The following is a 21,940-nucleotide window of genomic DNA, read 5'->3' on the forward strand; positions in this document are numbered from 1 at the left end:
GTTAAGTTTATGTTGGTTAAAACTGTTCTTCATTTTAAATATTGTATTGTTCTTTCTTTCTTTTTGAACTACAGACAACATATGTGCAGTATGAATAAGAATTGATTCATTTTTTTCAGATAGATCACACAAACACTCTCCATCCATCTTCCACTGGCTCAGCCCATCTGTCAAATTTTAAAACATAATGTTTCAAAAAGTTTGCCCATGCCTGATATATATACATTATATATAATACGATATATAATATAATATATAAATATTCCTTGAGGCTGCACAAGAAACTTTTGCTTCAAAACTGGTTCCATGGCTGAAAAGTTTTGGTGATGGGCTAGGTGATGGCCTCATTGTTTCCAGGTGGAAGGTGGCTTTTTAAAAAACGAAATACCAAAGCAACAACAGATTGTAACTGTGGTCAGGCTGTAAGAGAGATTGGGAGGTATGCTGAAGAGGGAACATGTAGACACACAGTCTCTATTTTTACCATACTGTGCATAGATAAACACATGTTCAGATAGATAACTGAATATTTTTCCCAACCTACAGGCCTCCACTTTCAAAATAAGGATTATAGTATGAGTGCATGCTTGCATATATTATTCATTGGGAGGAAATATTTGCAAAACAAACACACGTCATTTCAGCTCCACACTAGTATTAAACCAGTTCTGCACAGCACAGCTCCCCTAATTTCTTGAATAAACGTGAAGGTTGTCCCTTTCTGACCTTCCCTATTGTTGCAGATATAGGGCAGGCTATATTTAATTAGTGGTGTCAGGAATTTCTCTACCTAGCCAACTCTACTTTATTGTTTCACAGTTTCCATCCTGTGTTGAAAGTATTCACATTTTGTGGCTCCAAGTAAGCACCTTTCAAGAACACAATGAAATATTACTTAGCTGATCTTTTCTTCTTATAGTGCAATCAGTTAGTTCTTTAAAATCAGAAAGAGTAAATAGTGATTTTTTAAAAAATGTGACAAAGAACAAATGTTGAAACCTGTTATGTCTGGTCTAGACAGTTACCTATATGTGTTAGTGCATGTATGAATGTGAAGAATGGTTTTTTTTGGATCTTAAGTAAGAAGGCTGTATCCTGAAACTTCATGCTGAAAAATCTTCTTTTAGTTTAACAGTTTGGATTAGATTATATGTGAGGAATATGCAGACCTTGAAAAGACCGAGCAAAAACATATTTAAAAGTATTTTTACTTTATAATTAGCTCAGCGTCAGTGTAAGATGAAGATTGAAGATGTATGATTGCTGGGCAAACTGGAGCCAGGAAACACAGAATGATATTAAGATGAACTATTTGCAAGACTTTGAAAGGGGATTATTGAATAGTTTCGGCTTGCTGAGCAAAAGGTTGTTTTGCATGATAATTTAAAAGCACCACGCATGCTTTGCACAGGGAACATTTTTCTTAATTTTTTTTTGGCAGGACAGAAAAGAAATAGTTTAATGGATTATACTTCCCTATTCTGTTCTGTTTAATATCTGTCTATTGGTAGTATCTGTGGTTGGACTAATTTTTGTTGCTTTATGCTTTCCAATAGACTCTGACTTACGGTGGTCCTGTTAACAGGCTTTTCTTAGCAATATTTATTCAGAGGAGGTTTGCCATCCTCTGAGAGAGTGTCTATCAAGTATATTTCCTTTTTTCATGTCAGGAGCGACTCGAGAAACTGCAAGTCGCTTCTGGTGTGAGAGAATTGGCTCTCTACAAGGACGTTGCCCAGGGGACACCTGGATGTTTTACCATCTTGTGAATTGGCTGTCTGCAAGGACGTTGCCCAGGGGACACCTGGATGTTTTACCATCTTGTGAATTGGCTGTCTGCAAGGACGTTGCCCAGGGGATACCTGGATGTTTAACCATCCTGTGGAAGGCTTCTCTCATGTCTCAGCATGGACAGCTGGAGCTGACCGACGGGAGCTTACCTCACTCCCCGGATTCGAACCACCCACCTTTTGGTCAGCAGTCCTGCCGGCAAAAGGGTTTAATCCATTGCGCCGCCGGGGGTTCCAATATATTTCCATGATTGAGAAGGATTCAAACTGTGACCTTCCAGAATCCTAGTCCAGGACTCAAGCAACTATAACAGATCATATCTCAATGGATAGACCATTATTTCCAAAATATATGGAGTTCAGTGAATTTTTGTATCCTACCACCATCTCCCCAAAGGGACTCAGGGCGGCTAACATGGGGCCCAGCCCAAAAGAAAAATAAAATGTAAACATGTTAAAATATAAAACAAAACAATAAAAATAACAGTACCAGTATAACAATCAAATAAAACGGATTCAAGCAAAAATTATACAAGTAAAACCATAAAAGCAAGATAAAAAGTTATATAACAACTTCACCACCAAAGGGATAGAATGGGGGGTCAGAACAAAGTGCGTAATAACTAGATTATTTGGTAAGGTGCCTGGACAAGTGTCCCAAGGTTTCCTAAAGTGATGTTAGGGATAGGATGGGGTGGGACAAGAGCTAAAGTACAGAATAGCAGCATTGTTATCAAGGGGTCTGTAGTGTCTTTGCTTATTCGAAAGCGCGCTGAAAGAACCAGTAGAGTAGCAAAACAGTCAGAAAACTATGCTTTTCTGCTAGGCACTCAGTGCATATGTTGCCAGAAACTCTGTACAAATTATAGAATAAACTGCTATTGAATAAGCTGCTAATTAACTACAAGCAGCAGCTATGGGGTCACCAGATAGAAGGGGGGACAACTAGGGAGGTATAGGTCTTTGTGTCTTACATAAATGAAATGAGATGGTCCTTTGCCACTTATCTCCAACTGTTAACTCAGCTAGACGGATTTGTTTAGAAATACAGTAGTGACATTTAAAAATTTATAGAGAGCTGTGCTTTTGTTGGATTCACCCAATTGTTTCAGCTTTTTAAGAAATGTATCATGCAATTCTATTTTTCTGGGTTTTCTCTGATCACCGCACAAGCTAGACACACATTGCTTTAAGACACAATGTTAACAGTAAGTGGGGCTGACTCTATTCATTATAGTGAAGGAAAACAGCTGTGTAGCCTTTTGTAAGCTGCTATGAATTTTGTCATGAAGAACTAGGATATAAATAAACAATGTGATATAGCATAAAGTGATAAATGCAGAAAAAAAGTGAAAATATTTTCTTGCCTTATCAAAAATTTCTAAGCTGGGGGGAAAATCTATCATTTCCTTCAGTAAAAGAAAGGTGAGGGAAAGTCATCTTGGAGTCCTAGAATAAGGTGAAGGTCTCCGTCTAATCTCAGCCCACTGCTTTCCAGATCTCCAGATAATGAGCCATATGGAGCTGTTGATTACATAGACTTAAAAATAGATTTGAATGATTGAGTCACAAGAGTAAAAGGATCCCAGGCAGGTCTTCTCCTCTACCCAGAGGCAAGTTGTTCTATATGCACAACAGTAAAAGCCTGTCTGTCACTACACAATTTGTTCCATTTCTGTTCCAAATGTGTGTACATCTTTTTCTTGGGAATGTCATGTCCATGGACATGTCATGTCTATGACATTAATAGGTAGACACACCTTAATCGCGGCTTAGTCTGCTTAAGCAGTTAATGGGATTTTTGTCCCACTAAATGTTTTTTACAAAAAGAAATGGGTATCTTTTCATGGAAGTGGTTGGAGCTATTATATATGTGATAGTGGCCAAGTTTCTGCTTTGTATGCTATGCATGCTGATGTCATATAAGGAATTGATGAGGTGTTAGGCAAATTGACAGCATTCTTTGGTCCCTACTGTGGAATTTCCCCCCTTGCCTCCTAGGCATTGAGTCACTACAGAATTACGTCAGGGCTTACCAGAAGAGAATACTCAAGAATTAAAGGTGTGTCTGTACAACAAGTTTAAACTAGTTTCATCTCTCTTCTACATCTGTGGTACCTAGTCCAGGCACTACAGGCAGTTCCCAAAAAATTACAAACTAGATAGATTCTGTAGGTTTGTTCTTAAGTTGAACTTGTAAGTAAGTACGGACAAGTAGTTTTAAAAGTGTAACACCAACCATACACCCACACCCACACATGTAAGCTTTGGATAGATAACCCTGTAGTGTTTATTTTGCTATGTGTGCCCCTGTTCAGAAAATTTCACCTCACTTTCTTTCCCTGTGACAATTAGATTTTGAAAAAGGTGGCATGTTGTAGAAACAAGGATTGGTGATAAAGCTTCAGTTGAGACACCTTTTCCCCATGATAACCCTTTCAGGAGTGAATTTCCCTTCTTAAGGGTAGATTTCTCTCACTTTCTGTTGTCTCACCCCCATTCTTAATTATGAGTCATTTGTAAGGTAGATGTTTGCAACTTGGGGACTGCCTGTATAGTTCTGTGTAACAAGTTGAAGATTGCTATGCATCTTCACCAAAATGCACCATCCAAGGTTGTTTGAGTGGGTCTCTTAGTGTTTTAAACTTATTTAAATAGGCATGTTAGTCCTGATCAAGGATCAATTGCACTCAGACTCCTTGAATATGCATTCTGGGAGATTTGTGCATTTTACATATACAGTAGTAGTATTTCTTTGACTTCCCAACAATAGTATTGATGTCAAAAATAATGTGTGGTTCTTTTGCCTGGTGTGCTTAGCCATCTGAAAAGCACACCAGAATGGAGATCTGCCTTTTATTTCTCATTGCACAGAAGAAAGATGCCCCATCAGTGTGACGGGGCAAATTGTGTTTAACTACAGAAGGACTCCTTCATCCAGAGCAGTGAGTTGGCCACTGTTAAAATGTGTCTGTATTCATTTTATTATCAAGATAATGTTTTTAATAGCAAGGCTGAGTGGGAGCAGGTGCAGCTATTCCTTACGCTAGCCAGCTCAGGGAGTCTGAAAATATGACATTGCTAATGCGGCTAGCAGACAACCATTTTGGCTCACATCTCTTGTGGGGTTATTATTTTTTTTACAGTATTTATATTCCGCCCTTCTCACCCTGAAGGGTACTCAGGGCAGATCACATTACACATATAAGGCAAACATTCAATTCCTTAACATAGAACAAAGACAAGACAAACACGGGGCTCCGAGCTGGCCTCGAACTCATGACCTCCTGTGATTCCTCCTATGTACATGTAAGCCTGCCTCTGAAGGCCAGAACTCAAAACTGTGAAGGCTGTTATCATGATATCTATCTCTGGGGTTCACTTTTTTTTGGGGGGGGGGGGCAGTTCAACAGTCATATCCTTTTTAGTTAGAAGGTAGATGGGAACGGGGAGAGAACGTCCACTTCTGCTCAGTCAAGCACTTGTGTTCCTCACAAATAAGACCAGAGAACCTTGAGGCTAAGATAATTCAGGAGGCTTCATTATCTCAAGGACCATTCCCCACATCAGTGGCTGCGTGTTCATGTGCCAGGTGGGTGCATGTGGTTTATGACTCATATGCCATGCACATAGGAAAGTGATAGGGGAACTGGCCTAGGGAGAGTCCCTGTGACTTCTTGTTCTAAAGCCGCCATGTGGCTCATATGCACATCAGTTTTTCACTCTTTTGAAGTCATAAAGAGCCTCCCTGAGCTGGTATCTGAATGTCATGGACAGGAGGCCCTAGTGGTCATAGCAAGGCATTTACCCCCATCATTTCAAGCAACTAAAAACCTACCTTTGCTCCCAGGCATATGGAGAGCTGAATATTTGAAGATCTGGCTTTACCAAATAAGGAAGGGTCTATGGATATGGTTTTTAAGCCATAGATATGACTTTTAATGTTGTTTTTATTGTTGTTGTGAAATGTGTTTTATTGGTCTTTTATTATGATTTGTATTATGATTGAATGTTTATACTACTTACTTGTATTGTTTAATTTATTTATTTTTTCTGTGGCATTGAATGGTTGCCTTTTATGTTGTAAGCTGCCCTGAGTTCCCATGGAGAGATGGGGCGGGATATAAAGATTGATTCATGGATTAGTTCATTGATTGTTTGATTTCCAGGCAGTATTTTTGGCCAAATGAGTATTTGCCAGGCATGGCAGTATGCAGGCTTGGCCTCACTACATGCCAGTGAACAGGAGAAGCTGGCTAGGATAAATAGAAGAAGCTGGAGAGGTGGTAGCCTAGAAGGCTGGAAAAAGGATATTTTGTGGAGTAAGGGGAGGTGTATGAGAAAATACAACTTAGGATGTCAGGAGGGTGTGGGAGTAAGAAGACTGTGAAAACATGAGCCAAAAGGAAGCCTTGGCCTGTGGCCTGAGATGAGCGAAATTCCTAGCCAAGCTTCCCAAGACTGTATCCAACTTCTTTAGTATCCTGATGGCAAAGCGATAGTGAATGTAGCCCACGGGGTCCCTGTGTCAACAGTGGAGGTTATAAATAGCTCCTGTTCTTTCAGCAATTTCCTGATTCTTGGGATGGGAGTTGTTGGTGTCATAGGAAAAACCCCATTTGGCAGACTTCATGTCCTGCCCTCTCTGTAATAATTTTTCTAGTATACTGTTGCTTTTTGTAGGGGAACGAACAGGGCTGCCCTGTGGCCTCCTTTAAGCTACAAGGCAAGTAAGCTGCTTCTAGCCTGGGTGTCGTGTCTCTTCTGAAGCACAGAAAGAATAACCACAGTAGGAATGGCCATGTTGTACCACTGTTCATAAAATAGCACAGAAGACACATCACTGGTTGGAGCCTTTCTTCTCAATTGCTTAGTAACTGGCAGGATTCTTAAGTTAAGGGCTCTCCAGTTGCTACATGTGAGATTATACTGGACAGTCCAAAGCAACAGCAGCTTAGCTCTCTTTGGTGTATTATTTTGCAGCTCTTTATTTCAGCACTACCTTGAGTTTTCAATGTACACCAACATTTTTCAAGCACAAAATTATTGTAAAATATAGTAAAAATATCTTCAGACTGTGTGTATACATGTGTATGAAACATAAACTCATTTCATGTTTAGACTTGAGTCCAATTACATTGTGTACATAGTTTAGGCACTCCAAAATTGAAATTCAATATTTCCTTTCCACACATTTAAGATAAAGGAAACTCAAACTATATTGCTTTTGGAAGAGAATGAATGCTATGAACTGCATGCCTGAATTGCAAAAGCCATTCTACTTCTCCTCCCCTTAATGTTTCCCTAACACACCCAAAAGAGAGTGTGATGCAGCAGCATGGGGCACACTCTCATAGTAGCATGAATAACTGTCGTATTAATAACTTTAAACCAGTATGTTCTCAATCAAGATTACATTTGCAATGTAATGCAGCTGCATAGTTCTTGTTGGAAATTAATTTCTTGTAATTCGTTACTTTTAAATTTTGAGTAATTTTCCTTTGATACCTTGATTTGTAGCCCTTCATATGCAGGAACAACCTGCAGGAAGGGAAGTGCAGCGGCCCCTCTACATGCCATTGGAGTAGTGAAGCTCAGAAACTAGCCCTGTTCACACTACACAACTAAAGCTGCCATGGCTCTATCATGTCGACTCCTGGGATTTCCAGTAGAAGGAATTGTATGCCCAGCCATGGCAGTTAAAGGGAAATGATACTGCTAGGTTTCTTCCCAAATGACTTGCTCTGGGGACTGCTCTGAAGAGCATCACTTGTCTTCTCAAGACAGGGAGAGCCATTGAATTCATGGTGCTCTGACATCCAAAGTGATGGATTCCCAACAGATAGGGTTTTTCATTGTTTATGTGCCTCTGAATTGCATAAAATCTCTCTGTTAAAGCAAGCTTTGTTTAGCCTTCTAGAGAATAAGGCAAAAGATACTGGAATTCATGGAACTTGACTGAAGCAGTAATACTTCCTGCTTAGTTGCCCGAGAGGAAGGAACCTGCCTTGTGTGGTCTGGCTAGCTTAGTTGTTACGCTGGCGCTTAAGCTGCCTGTTGTTAACCAAATGTGAAGCTTACCACAACCCTGATTATAGTTATCTAGTGGGCCAAAACTTTAGGCCTTGCTATTGAAGAAACTTCTGATCCAAATGCATAATGGAGTAACAGGAGCCAGCAGTCTTTAGATGAGCTGTGGTCTGTATATTTGCCTGCTCTCCCTTCCAATGGGATGTCGGAATTAAAGTCTATAAGACCTCTTTATGAAGCTTTTTTGTGTGTTCCAAAACAAATGAGACAAATGTTATTGCTGCTGCAAAGATTTTGTATAGATTAAAGTGTTATCAGTACATGTTTTCAATTAGATAAAGCATATCTGTTTATGCAATGGCTTAAATTCATGCAAATGGGTATATAGGTTTCAGAAACACAAAACTTACAATTCCCATCTCACTAATTCTACAGATCAGACTTATCAGTTCGGCAAAAGGGTTATGTTCAGAATAATTCTTAATTATTAACAAGCTGGTTTCTTTGGTCACTTTGATGGTTGGTGGTAGTAGTAGTAGTAGTAGGGCAACCTGATTAGTGGTATTACTTTGTGGGAGCATGCCATGAACACAATGCTGATTTTAGCAAAATGTTTCCTAATAAAGTGGATGAGGCTCTAATCTTGTCATGTGAATAAGAAAAGGTATTTGTATGTGCCATGAATATTTCTCATTGAAATTTCTCATAAGGGTATGTTGCTTCATTTCCCCCCACAAAGCAGTGCAGTTGTGTTGCATTTTTCTTTTCTCCAGTGTGGTGGATCTGGTACCATTTTTGTACCATGTTATTATTCCATTAGTACATATTCCTGGAAACTCATTGAGATTGATTGTCGATGGCACAGTTAAGTGTGTTATATGTGTGTAACTCTTCTGCATTTTCCATTATTCAAGAGAATCCCTTCCCATTCTCTGAGTTTTCTTTGGGGTTTACAACTGATTGGAGACTTTCCCCCCATAAACATCCTTAATGTATCTTAGGGACCAGGACTGTGTAATTGTTAGAGTGGTGCAAACACATACCATTGTGGCTGTTTATGATGAATTTACCCTGCTGTTTCTAACTTGTTTTATCAAGGCCAAATTCTGACTCTTAAGTTTATCTCAGAGTTCTTCTTGGGGGGGGGGGGGGAATCTTGCAGGTTCTCACTTCTAAAAAAAAACAATTGCCAGTTAAAGAGTATTCAATATTCAGTGTGTACTACTTCTACTTGGCTCTTTTATGCTGTTTAAAAAAAGTTAGGAAAGAAGATCTTATCCCCACTTTTCTGTGGTAGACAGCAGGTGCCAGGAGCAATTTATAGGAATTATATTAGTTATTAGAGAGTATGGAGGGTGCAGTTGGACTCATGTCCTCTTGGTGGAATCCCTGTTGACAACTGATTGGCTTTTGTCTGAACAGCATATTGAATTAGATAGGTCTTTGGTGTAGTCCAGCAATGGTTCCTTTAATGATCTTAAATGTTCTAAATGTAAGTACTTTTTTATTAATTAGCATAGTATGATAAATAATTGGGCGGCCCAGTACTTGGAAGTCTAGGACATCTGAATTGCTGTATGTAGAGGCTAAAAGTGGATCTGAGAGATAATTAGTTGTTTTATGCAGAAATAGCTTGAAAGAATATTAATGCTCCATAGTTGTCATGAGTATTGGTTACCCTATTTTGTAATTGTAAAATGGAACATTTGGTCTCTGGCAGGATGGGTGAGATTTTCTGAAAGCTAGTTTTCTTGTACTCCTTTCTCAAGTTTCAAGGAGACAGATGTGATTTTTAAAAGCTGGGTTTGTTGCAGTAGTCTTGCTTTGATCATAAATGTAGAACTACCAAACCAAAGACTGGTTTTGTCCATTCACCATTGAAGTAGAGTTTAGATTGACAAGAGGAGACTTTGGAAAAGTACTCCCATAACATTCCACACTGCAAAACAACACAACTTTTGCTCCCTGATGTCCTCTGGAGGCTAATAGGGGCATTTTGCCCTTTTAAACCCAGGAGAGGGGGCTTTTCTCCCCCCGCCCCCCAAATTCAAAGTAATTGGCTTATTTCTAGTTTTAAAAAGGACTTCACTGGGACTAAAATGGCGGGAGGGCACACAAAAATGGATGTGAAGACATTAGATAGGCTATTGTGAGCTCCCCATGTAAAACACTTGGTTTCTTTGTCAACAGCCTTCCCATTCGTTATGGAATCCTTTTTCAAAAGGCACTTCAGGAAGAAGGCTGTCTTGTTGGGGTCCCGGCGCACAAGTGTGCTGAGTCTGCCTGCCAGCAAAGCAAGGCGGCGCTCTGTAGTGGGTCAGCCCTCCACCGTACTGGTACAGCGCCGGCGTGAATCCAGTGTCCAGATGCAAGGGCTGTCCTGCTTGGGCTCCCGGTGTAGGCCTCAGTTAAATTCTCGCAGGAGATCCAGCACCACCACCCCTCGCTTGAGCCCTAGATTTTCTGTCCAGAAGAAACGTGGTGGCCGAGTTCGTGCCATAGATACTCATCTCATAGGGCCTTCCTTACTGCTAGCTAGCCTCATCCAGGTGTATAAAGAGGAGGAGGAAAGGAAGCAGGTGCCTTGTACTGGAAGCTGCAGCTCGGAGTCCTCGAAGGAGGGACAGGTGGAGAGTGACTGGAGTGAGGAAGCAGCCTCCTCAGGCTCTGAAGGAACTGGTCTGACAACGGAACAGGAGGGGAAAGAGCTGTAAGTGGATCTTCCTTTGGGTACCAGGTCTCCTCCACAGCATCCTGTTGATCTAGGGGCCATCCAACAAGACTTTCATTACTTATACCAAAGGTCATCCCACCTGCTAGCTACAGAATCTGCACACAGCAAAGCCACTGCTGGTACATCTGCTCACAATGACACTCAATTGAAACTCAAGTCAGGTGTTTTGCTTCACCCAATCCAGAGTACAGAAGGTTGCCAGGAGGTGGGGAAGTGTCCCTGGAACAATTTGATAGATGCACACAAATTCCTGAGAATTGGTCCTGCCCACAGGAAAGACTGCTGAAAGTTACTATGTCCTATTGTAGATGTTCTCAACTTGTGGGTCCCCAGGTTATTAGGATTTCTGGGAGTTGAAGGCCAAAACATCTGGGGACCCTCTCTTTCTCTCTCTGTCTCTGTCTCTGTCTCTGTCTCTCTCTCTCTCTCTCTCTCTCTCTCTCTCTCTCTCTCTCTCTCTCAGTAGTTCCAATTATAGATTCAATATAGCAATTATTTCTATATGTTTCCATGAGTGTAATATTGATTCACTGCAGGGGAGTAGCAGTATGTTAAACAAGCCTGGTTCATATCCCTGCTTAGCTGCAAAGTTCTCTGAAGCAATTTAGGTCAGTCACACATGGTCAACCTCAACTGAGAGTAAAAGCCATGAAATTACATTAAACGCCATGAGCTAGCTGAAGGAAGGGTGAGATAAAAATATATCCGATTTAAAAGTGAATATTTTATTCTCTTTTCTGACTTGTGGGATGAAAAAAATACAGGAAGGCAAGGATGGATTTGTAAACATCTCGTGTCATTTGGGTATGTGCCCTTAGATTTTGAAATGACATTCCAATTCCATATCATGCTACCATTAGAACATTTGGCTCAAGATGCAACTTAAAGCTATGTGCTATTTCCATTTCTTGGGATTCTGAAATCCCCATGAAGCTGTAATGGTAATGTTTATCTTTTAAGAAAAGTTTGGTCTGTCCTTGGAGCACTTAGTTTTCCCATCAGAAGTAAGAGATGGAGAGCTATTCTTGATGCCAGCTGCCACCAAAGAGTAACTTTTGTTTTTAGTGTACCCTGTGTCTTATTAGCAACATAATATAAATTGTCTATGTGGATAGCTGCTTACTATAGATGACTTGCCACACATGGGTATAAATAGAGATTGATTCTCTCACAGCCACTTGTATAAATAGAAACTGAGACTTTTGCTAGTGCTGAGCTGGGTAAGTATTGTTTTATAGAAATATCTGTCTAATTCAAGGCTGTTTCCTGACATTGATGCTAATTCATGGAATAATTTCCCCCTCCTTGTTTCCTTTATATCTTCCCATTCCAGTAGAGCTGTGAATGTTATTTATCTTTAGTAATTAATTTCAACAAAATGTGTTTATAGCTTATCTTTTTCCTGTCTTTCAGAAAAGCTATTGCCAAGTCTGGTCTCCAGCACATGGTAGCCCAACCAGCCCCAACACTAGCCCTGAGAAGTGATTCAGAACGAGAAATTCGCAGTACTGTGGACTGGAGTGTAAGTTCTGTTTCTTCCTGAATCTGACAAATGAAATTAAGGGAAGCTGATGTTTTTGTTCCATTCCTGGCCCACTGACATAGATCATGTCCACAAAGAGCAGCCCTTCTTGATTGGGTCCACAGGAAAAAATAAAGATGCACCTCAAGATGCTTGAAAGATGCCTTTTTTAATCATACAAAGGCCCAAGGTATTTTGAATTCTTCAAGGACTATTTAGAATCTGAATTAGGAGTTCTCATTTACTGTATAAGTAAAAGATGTTTTCACATGTTCTCAAAATGGTTTTAGAGTTTCTAGCCCAGAATTATCAAAAACATATTGAGTTTATGAATGGAACTTATTTCTGAACTTCTGTTCCTTCTTATATTGAAACAGGATGACCCAGGTATTTCTTATAAAACAGCTGTCTTGAAAATAGTTTGGTTTTTACCATGAATGAGTACCAATACAGTACTTGGAGTAAAGTTTACCCTTCACACCTAACATTATGTGTTTTCATATTTTCCAGCACCATTGATTTGTGGTGTTTATTGATTCACTCAGATCCCTTCATTTGAAAGAAAGAAACTTGCCCTAGCTCATAGACTGTTCGGACCATTGCATTGTGAATCTACTTCATGTTACTGTGAGTAGTTAGTGGGGGATAAGACAGGAAACACTTGCATCATGATGAAGCAAAGGTGTGTTCACATTAATGTGGCAATGAAGTCTTACCATGAGGGAATAACCTTGGTGTGACCAACATAAGATCTGTCTTCCTATTTTGTCTTGTGGGCTAAGCTGAAGAGCTGAGATGGTCTTTCTCTTGGAGTTGATATCTTTAAGCAGAAACCTGGCCAGACCCTAAACTGCTTTTCCCCTAATATATCGCAGAACATAAACATTATCTTTGTATTTATCTTTCAGGAGGGTGCAATTTATGGGGAGCATATCTGGTTTGAAACCAATGTCTCTGGGGACTTCTGCTACGTGGGGGAGCAAAACTGTGTAGCAAAAATGCTGGTAAGTTTCGGTACACGGCTAGATTCATTAAGTTTGTGAGGATACACTGACATCTGGTGGGGGCAAAGCAGAAGTCAACTAAAGTTACCTTTCCCAGAAGTCATTCAAATAGATATGGAAAGCGTGACAGACTACTTTAGAAAACAATTTGTTAGCATTATCATCTTAAGGCCCCAAATTTAATCAATTATTGTCACAATTCTGAAAAAGCAACTCTTTCCCAATTCTCAGGAATGACTAAAATAATTGTTCTTAGTTATTTTGGAAAAAAATCTGCCCTGTGACACTCTGCATTGAACTCATTCTTCCCTTGACACCAACAATATAGCCTGGAACATATCACTCTCCAGTGCTTGAACTATCGGATAACACCTCTACATTATTTGGTGAGTCTGCACCTATGTAACTCGTAAAAACATCGACAAATAAGTTAATCACAAGTAGAGTGGATTTATTCCTTGCTAAGTTGTAATTATAATGTAATACACTTACGCCTTACTCCCTGGCCCATGTGCACAACAAAGGCAACCATCACTGCCGTGGGACAGAGCAAGAGAGGGAAGCAAATGTCAGGACAGGCTTAGAAGAGGAAATGGGGACTCCCATTTGTTTATGACGGTAACAGCTACCTTTGGTGTGCACCTGGGGTGAAGAGCGAGATAAGAAGATTTGGGGTGCAGTACTTTCTTTGTCATTGACAACTATTCTGCTTCCACATAAACCAGTTTATTATTTACCCATTTATATGATGAGAGAGACTAGGAAGAAGACTATGTTGCTTCATTGTAACTGGTTATTCCAGTAATCATCTGTGAACTCGCAATCCATCCACTGGGCTGTTTTTGCTCTTTGTCTGTTGTTGCTTCTTTTTGTGGGCTGTGGCATGTAGGAGCTAAACTAAAGCGTGAGAACACCCACACATGACACTGGAGAGCCAGAAAAATGATTCACTTAGCTCTAGAGGTTTCTGACCAGCTTTACACAGGAACAGAACAACCCATATGTGTGATTTCACAAGGGCCACTCAAAGGTCCGCAGTTAAGAGATAAGCAATCTGTCCTTTCTCTCTTTTAAAAAAAATTGCTTAGGGAGAACCTGAAAAATTCAGTGTTTTCAGCAAAAGCCATGAAGCAAAACTGGGCCATATCTCAGTGGGAGAACACACACTTAATGCAAAATAAAATAACAAAAACCACTCTATCTCAATCCCTGCTATTCCCAATTATAAGTAGGCATGATAGTAAAAAACGTTGCCAAGTCCTTTGAGAGGTAATGCCAGCTTGACAACCATCCGAGGAAACAGCTATATAAAGGAATTGCATGCCTAAAAATATGATTTAGTGGCATAGATACCAAATTTAAGCTCTGGCTAACAAATATCTATTTTGAATTGCCCAGTTGAAGCATATGATCCTAGTCTAGATAACCAGTTGTCTAATTTGCTATCAGACAGCTTTATGTGTCCATGTAGAGAAAAAATATTTATAATAGGTAGTTTGGTAATTGTACAGTCCCATGTGCTCAGTATTTCTGCATACTTCTCATACTGCATCTATTTACTTTTTCACTTTCATGGTAGCAAAAATATACAAAAATATATTTGCAACTTTCTAACTGGAGCAGTTCATTCTAGCCCTCTGTATCCAGGGGTTCTGTATATGTGGAGTAAACCATCCAGGGCTTGTAAGTATTTATCTCCCCACAAAAAAATCCAAAACTCGAACCATTATTTTGCCATTCTAATTAATGGTTACCATTTTACTATACCATTGTGGCTGTTGTTTGCAGAGTAACAGAGATAAGTATGAGCAACAAGGAGTAGGAAGCAGCATACACAACACAAGTAATGAAAGCAAACGGCTAGAGTTTCTAAAATAATGTTTCTCACTGCTCAAGCTGGGGATAACTGAAACAGACTGGAGCAGAATGGGAGTAAAATAATATTAAAATATTAAAAGATAAAAGTAAGGAAAACAGTGATGATACCAGAGCTCAGCTAAATGCCTCTTAACTCGCCGACGTCCACCTCCCTTGATCTAGTATATTTGTTGACTGTGTTGGTCTACTGTATTGTTGTTAGATGCTTCCTTATTGGATTTGCTTATGCCAATCCTCCTTCATAAAGATTGTATGTAATGGGACTTGAGCATCCATAGATTTTGGTATTGACAGCGGCCCTGAAACATAACCTTAGCGAATACCAAAAGTCCACTGTATTTAAGATTTCTGACATTAGAATTCAGGATTTTTTTCTTCTTAAGAAAATCACCCTGTGGCAAAAGTCCTCTTAAGACCTGGCAGAGTGTAATGCTTTACAGGTGTAATTCCACAAAATTATACCAGTAATGTTGGAGACTTCGTTGTGCAAACTGGTAAAATATGTAATCACTGCTGTAAGTGTAAAATTGCACAACATGGGACAACACAATGGGACTTGACTCTTTTCATGTAGTGCTTTTGATAGTGTTCAAAGAGTCACAAAGGAAATAAGAAAACTTAAAAATAAAGAAATCTAGAAAGACATACAATTTGATTTATATGTTAATCTTGTGGATAAACATAGAATCATAGAATAGTAGAGTTGGAAGAGACCTCATGGGCCATCTAGTCCAACCCCCCGCTAAGAAGCAGGAAATCGCATCAAAGCACCCCCGACAGATGGCCATCCAGCCTCTGCTTAAAAGCTTCCAAAGAAGGAGCCTCCACCACAGTCTGGGGGAGAGAGTTCCACTGCCGAACAGCCCTCACAGTGAGGAAGTTCTTCCTGATGTTCAGGTGGAATCTCCTTTCCTGTAGTTTGAAGCCATTGTTCCGTGTCCTAGTCTGCAGGGCCGCAGAAAACAAGCTTGCTCCCTCCTCCCTATGACTTCCCCTCACGTATTTGTACATGGCTATCATGTCTCCTCTCAGCCTTCTCTTCTGCAGGCTAAACATGCCAAGCTCTTTAAGCCTCTCCTCATAGGGCTTGTTCTCCAGACCCTTAATCATTTTAGTCACCCTCCTCTGGACGCTTTCCAGCTTGTCAACATCTCCCTTCATCTGCGGTGCCCAAAATTGGACACAGTATTCCAGGTGTGGTCTGACCAAGGCAGAATAGAGGGGGAGCATGACTTCCCTGGATCTAGACGCTATTCCCCTATTGATGCAGGCCAGAATCCCATTGGCTTTTTTAGCTGCCGCATCACATTGTAGGCTCATGTTTAACTTGTTGTCCACGAGGACTCCAAGATCTTTTTCACACACACTGCTGTCAAGCCAGGCGTCCCCCATTCTGTATCTTTGATTTCCATTTTTTCTGCCGAAGTGAAGTATCTTGCATTTGTCCCTGTTGAACTTCATTTTGTTAGTTTCGGCCCATCTCTCTAGTCTGTCAAGATCGTTTTGAATTCTGCTCCTGTCTTCTGGGGTGTTAGCTATCCCTCCCAGTTTGGTGTCGTCTGCAAACTTGATGATCGTGCCTTCTAACCCTTCGTCTAAGTCGTTAATAAAGATGTTGAACAGAACCGGGCCCAGGACGGAACCCTGCGGCACTCCACTTGTCACTTCTTTCCATGATGAAGACGACGCATTGGTGAGCACCCTTTGGGTTCGTTCGCTTAGCCAATTACAGATCCACCTAACCGTAGTTTTGTCTAGCCCACATTTAACTAGTTTGTTTGCCAGAAGGTCGTGGGGGACTTTGTTGAAGGCCTTACTGAAATCCAGGTAGGCTACATCCACAGCATTCCCTGTATCGACCCAACTTGTAACTCTATCGAAAAAAGAGATCAGATTAGTCTGGCATGACTTGTTTTTGGTAAATCCGTGTTGACTATTAGCAATGACCGCATTTGTTTCTAAGTGTTTGCAGACCACTTCCTTAATGATCTTTTCCAGAATCTTGCCTGGTATTGATGTGAGGCTGACCGGACGGTAATTGTTTGGGTCGTTCTTTTTTCCCTTCTTGAAGATAGGGACCACATTCGCCCTCCTCCAATCTGCTGGGACTTCTCCTGTTCTCCAAGAACTCTCGAAGATGATTGCCAGTGGTTCTGAAATAACTTCCGCTAGTTCCTTCAATACTCTTGGATGTAGCTGATCTGGCCCTGGTGACTTGAATTCGTTTAGAGTGGCCAGGTGTTCCTGGACAACTTGTTTCCCTATTTGGGGTTGGATTTCCCCCAATCCTTCGTCCATTCCATGTTGCTGAGGTTGAAGATGGCTTTCTTTTTGTGAGAAGACCGAGGCAAAGAAGGCATTAAGCAGTTCTGCCTTTTCCCTATCCCCTGTCACCATCACCCCATCTTCTCCTTGCAGTGGCCCTATTGCCTCCTTTTTCTTCCTTTTTCTACCAACGTAAGCAAATAAACCTTTTTTGTTGTTTTTTATGTCCCTGGCAAGCCTGAGCTCATTTTGCGCTTTAGCCTTGCGAACCTTTTGCCTACAGGTGTTGGCTATATGTTTGAATTCTTCTTTGGTGATTTCTCCCCTTTTCCACTTCTTGTGCAAGTCACTTTTGAGCTTTAGCTCAGTTAGAAGTTCTTTGGACATCCATTCTGGCTTCTTTGCATTTGTCTTATTTTTCTTCTTTGTTGGAACTGTTTGCATTTGCGCCTTGAGTATTTCACTTTTGAAAAACTCCCATCCATCCTTAACTCCCTTGTTTTTTGCCTAACAAGATAAACATGCAGGTTTGTTCTTGATGAAAATCGCTAAATGTTAGTCTGCAAATGCCCATATACAGGCAGTCAGGGCTGTAGCCGGGGGGGGGGGGGGGGGTTGAAGTTCAACCCCCCCCCCCCAAATGTGTCAGGTTAAAAAAACTTGATTTACTCATAAATTGGTTAACCAGTTAAAATTCATGAGTAAACCAGGTTTGGGGGGTTGAACCCTTTTGAACAAGATAGGCTCTGTAGGTTTGTTCTTAAGTTGAATTTGCATGTAAGTTGGAACAGGTAAATTTTTAAGTGTAACTCCAGCCAGATTTCACCTCACTTTCTGTCCATGTGACAATTGGATTTTTAAAAAATTGCTTGTTGTGGAAACAAGAACTGGTGATAAAGCTTCAGTGGAGACACCTTTTTCCCAAGGTAACTCTTGAGTGAATTTCCTTTCCTAGGAGTAGATTTCTCTCACTTCCTGTTTTTTATCCCCTGTTCTTAAGTATGAGTCATTTGTAAATTGGATGTTTGTAATTCAGCGATTGCCTGCATATGATATTTTAATGTTTTATTTTATTCTTAATTCATGTGGCCCAAATCCATTTACTAGACTCAATTAGAATATGCCCACTGAATAATTGTGCCATGGTAAGAAAACAGTTATATAGATCCCATTGTCTCAGTTTGGGCTAGCAGTTGAATTTAGGCTTATTTGGAAAGAAAACAGAGGCTACTTCAAATACATTTGAACTTTTATATCCATGAGTTCAACCATGCACAACTTAAATCCCAAAAGCGGTTTTGCTGTTTTATATAAGGGTCACTATTTTACTACACCTGTGTATATAAAGGAATTTGAGCATTCGTGGGTTTTGTTATCTACAAGAGTGGTGGGCGGGGGTCCTGGAACCAGACCCCAGGGACCACTGTATATAGAAGCAGGACAAAATTAAATGTTTCAAAGGACCCATGTCACTCAATTCTCAGTTGAAAAATCATACTTATTCAGCAACCCATATATCCCTGATTGCATTTGCTTGTTATGACACAGAGTTGGGAAAGAATATCTGCTCCAAATATTGACAGTAATTGCCTTTCTCGGCTCTCACATAGATGGGAGGCATGGGGTAGGGGAATGACTTTTACTCAATTTTCCAGGCATGTATCTTCTGATTTATATTTTTTCTTCAGAGGCATTGTATTAAGAAATGAAGCCTGCATGGTTTCCAGGCACAACTGATAATGTCATCTTTTCATTTTCTAAACTTGCAGCAAAAACCTTTCTCCAAACGCAAGTGTGCAGCCTGCAAGATTGTAGTCCATACGCCTTGTATAGAACAGCTAGAGAAAGTGAGTGAATTTGGGTAATATTGCTCTGTTATATGGAAGGAAATGAGATCAGTTTTAATAAAGAGATGAAACATTTCTGTTTGGATTAATATTGGAAGAACATTTATATGCCTAGTGGAAGAAATTCCCAATAACTCTGTTTTCTTACTTTGCTTGCTGACTCTAAATGCAAGCTATATTTGTACTTATAAAAATTAAAATTCATATCTTTGGAGTCAGATGGAGTCAGTGTTCAATATCTGGTAACCCTATTTGTGCCACATTAAGTGAATAGCCTCAGAGACATCTTTGTGGGATTTCCAGTTTGAGTAGAAATCACTGAGCTATATGGATCAGTTGGCCAACTCTATATCAGATAATCATGTTTATCCATATGTTCAGTTCTCAGCTGATAGAAGGGAGAAGAAGAGGGAATCCCTTGTCTGAATAACATGTTCCAGTGGGATATAAATGTTTCATTTTTTATCAAAATATATTCACCCACCTTACGTTAAATCTGTAGATAAATTTTCGATGCAAGCCTTCCTTCAGAGAATCTGGATCAAGGAATGTCCGAGAGGTGAGACTTGTTTGGGCTGTTTATGGGTTTGTACTATCAGGAAATTATATAGAATTATTTACATTACACAGTAGATATGAAATACTGATCCTCAACCTATTTCTGTATCCCAGTCTCAGAATGTACATTAGGATAAACCTGAGATAGAAAAATGTGGTAATAGTAGACAGTTATGGCTCTAAACATTCTTTTGAGAATCTGCACGTAGAGAAGGAAGGAAGCAATATTTTTATACCAATGAATAAGTGTTACTCATGAATTGTTTGTATGTTATAGTAATATGTAGGATTTTTTTAAAGGAAATAATGAAATATTTCAAAGGAAATAATGAAATAGTGCATTTGCCAATATTGGTTGACCACCAGGCAATCTCCATGCTTGGTTAAAGCAACATTCAGGGCTCTGTTGCAGAGGAAACATAAGCTATCTATTGAAGCCTTCACACCCGCCTTCACCTTGGATACAGATGTAGAGTCATCTCTCTTCTCTTAAATAAATCAAATAGCTTTTGACATACATGCCACTACTGCCCTCAAATGTTCAGTATTATCTGGTGCGTTGCCATCCTTTACTTGCCAGATTTCAAAAGCAAAAAAGAAATGGGAAAAACTCATAGTCATTAGCAATCAATTCATCATCCTAACTTTTAAAACACTCCAAATGAAAGAGCATGGCAGGGATATGATCCTGGGCTCTCAAATACAATACATTTTTCATGGTTTTGTCGCTGACTTTAATAGGATCTGATTCTTATTTCCATGGCTCTGGATATACAGTAGTTGTAGAACCTGGATCACCATTAGAATAGATTGAATGAATACCTAGGTTAGCAAGGTAAGCAAGGCAGGGAAGGATGTTGGACAACAAAAAAATAAACTCCTGAGTCTGCTCCCTATCTTGCATCATTTGTGACCTCCACTTTTCCTCTGGCAGATGCAAGGAACACACTAAATTTTAGCCTATGTTTATACCGTACTTTCACAACTGTATTTATTGATGCATTTATGTGCCATTGCATTATTTGTATGAAAAGGCCCTTGGGGTCGCTAACAGTTAATACAACAATTAGCAATAAAACACTTACGATTCACTTAAATGCAGCCATAAAGACTTATAAACAATTAAACCCCACAGAGGAGAGAAATGTCAAGTTAGCATGAAAAACCAACTGTTCCTCCCTCCATATGTCAGCTGGTATAAAAAGATCTTCACTTTTTTTTTGGAAGAAGACAAAGTTAGTAAAGTAGGCTTATTGAGCAGAATGGTGGGAACAAATCAAAAACAGAACGTAATCACATTTTTCTCTTTCTTATTAATCTCAGGCACCAAGAACAGTGTTATTTTCTAAAGGTTAGCATTGGATCGATGAACCTACTTGTCAGTCAGTTTTAAATCCCCAGAATAATTCCACCAAAGCTTGCTTTCCAGCTTATCATCCAATTGTATGAAATTGGCAGGGGGTTTTATATGGTGGCTGAGATAAACATTTATCCATTAAATGTATGTAGTCATTCCACTTGTTAGCATTCCTTAAATGTTGGACCCATGAGCAAGATTCAAAAGGAACAACCATAATACTTAAATATAGTGGAAGTAGAGCACTTGGGATCATGACAGTAATATCCTTGAAATATAGGGATTTGCAGTGGGATCATCACACCTACGGCCAGGATGTTTGCTTATGAGACTTGTTACATATTTTTTTCACTTTCAGTTGCTCAAGCTCTTCATGAACCTTTCCCCTTATTTCTTTGTAGCCTACTATTGTACGGCATCATTGGGTGCATCGGAGACGCCAAGAAGGAAAATGCCGACAATGTGGAAAGGTGAGAGGAAAATCTATGTGCTTGTCCAAATGTGCATACTTAGCTTGCAGATTCAGTAATGATTTTACATGTATTTTTATCAGTTTGATTTCTCTTCCTCTTAAGATCTTCCTCATTAGAGCTCAGAATTGCTAATAGTCTCACATAAGATGTATTTTATATACTTATGCATACGTCAAAGACAAGTTTTGGGTGGGAAAGTATGGATTTTGATATGACCCATGGATAAACCAAGCAGCCTTCCATTGAGAGGAGGAAGCACTAGTGCTGCCTCTGGGGACCAGCCACCGCTGGCCACTGCTGGCATCATTTCCTCACTGAGGCATTCAGAAAGGCCATTCACCACTCTACTCAGAAAGTGTTGGCTCATAGGATAAACAACAAAAAACCCTATGGTGCTATAAAGACCAACACATGAATTGCAGCCACAAATACATTCAAAACTGTAACAGGACTCTGTGTTAGTTATTTAACTGCAGTTCTAC

At 39.9% G+C, this 21,940-nt stretch overlaps 1 protein-coding gene across 6 annotated transcripts in view; it reads left to right on the forward strand.

Annotated features, from left to right (window-relative positions):
- dgkz (diacylglycerol kinase zeta) overlaps positions 1-21,940 on the forward strand; it is a 186,108-nt gene that overhangs the window by 111,067 nt on the left and 53,101 nt on the right. For 4 of the 6 annotated variants that reach the window (XM_062967948.1, XM_062967950.1, XM_062967947.1 and 1 more), the window contains 5 exons: positions 11,968-12,076; positions 12,985-13,080; positions 18,993-19,070; positions 19,573-19,629; positions 21,387-21,455. In XM_062967948.1, coding sequence (XP_062824018.1) covers positions 11,968-12,076; positions 12,985-13,080; positions 18,993-19,070; positions 19,573-19,629; positions 21,387-21,455 — 409 coding nt within the window. Of the gene's footprint in view, positions 1-10,010; positions 10,531-11,967; positions 12,077-12,984; positions 13,081-18,992; positions 19,071-19,572; positions 19,630-21,386; positions 21,456-21,940 lie in introns of all 6 variants that reach the window. The other 2 variants (XM_062967944.1, XM_062967945.1) reach the window with 1 other exon arrangement.

Source organism: Anolis carolinensis, chromosome 1 (genome assembly GCF_035594765.1).
Source record: "Anolis carolinensis isolate JA03-04 chromosome 1, rAnoCar3.1.pri, whole genome shotgun sequence".
Lineage (NCBI taxonomy): Eukaryota > Metazoa > Chordata > Lepidosauria > Squamata > Dactyloidae > Anolis > Anolis carolinensis.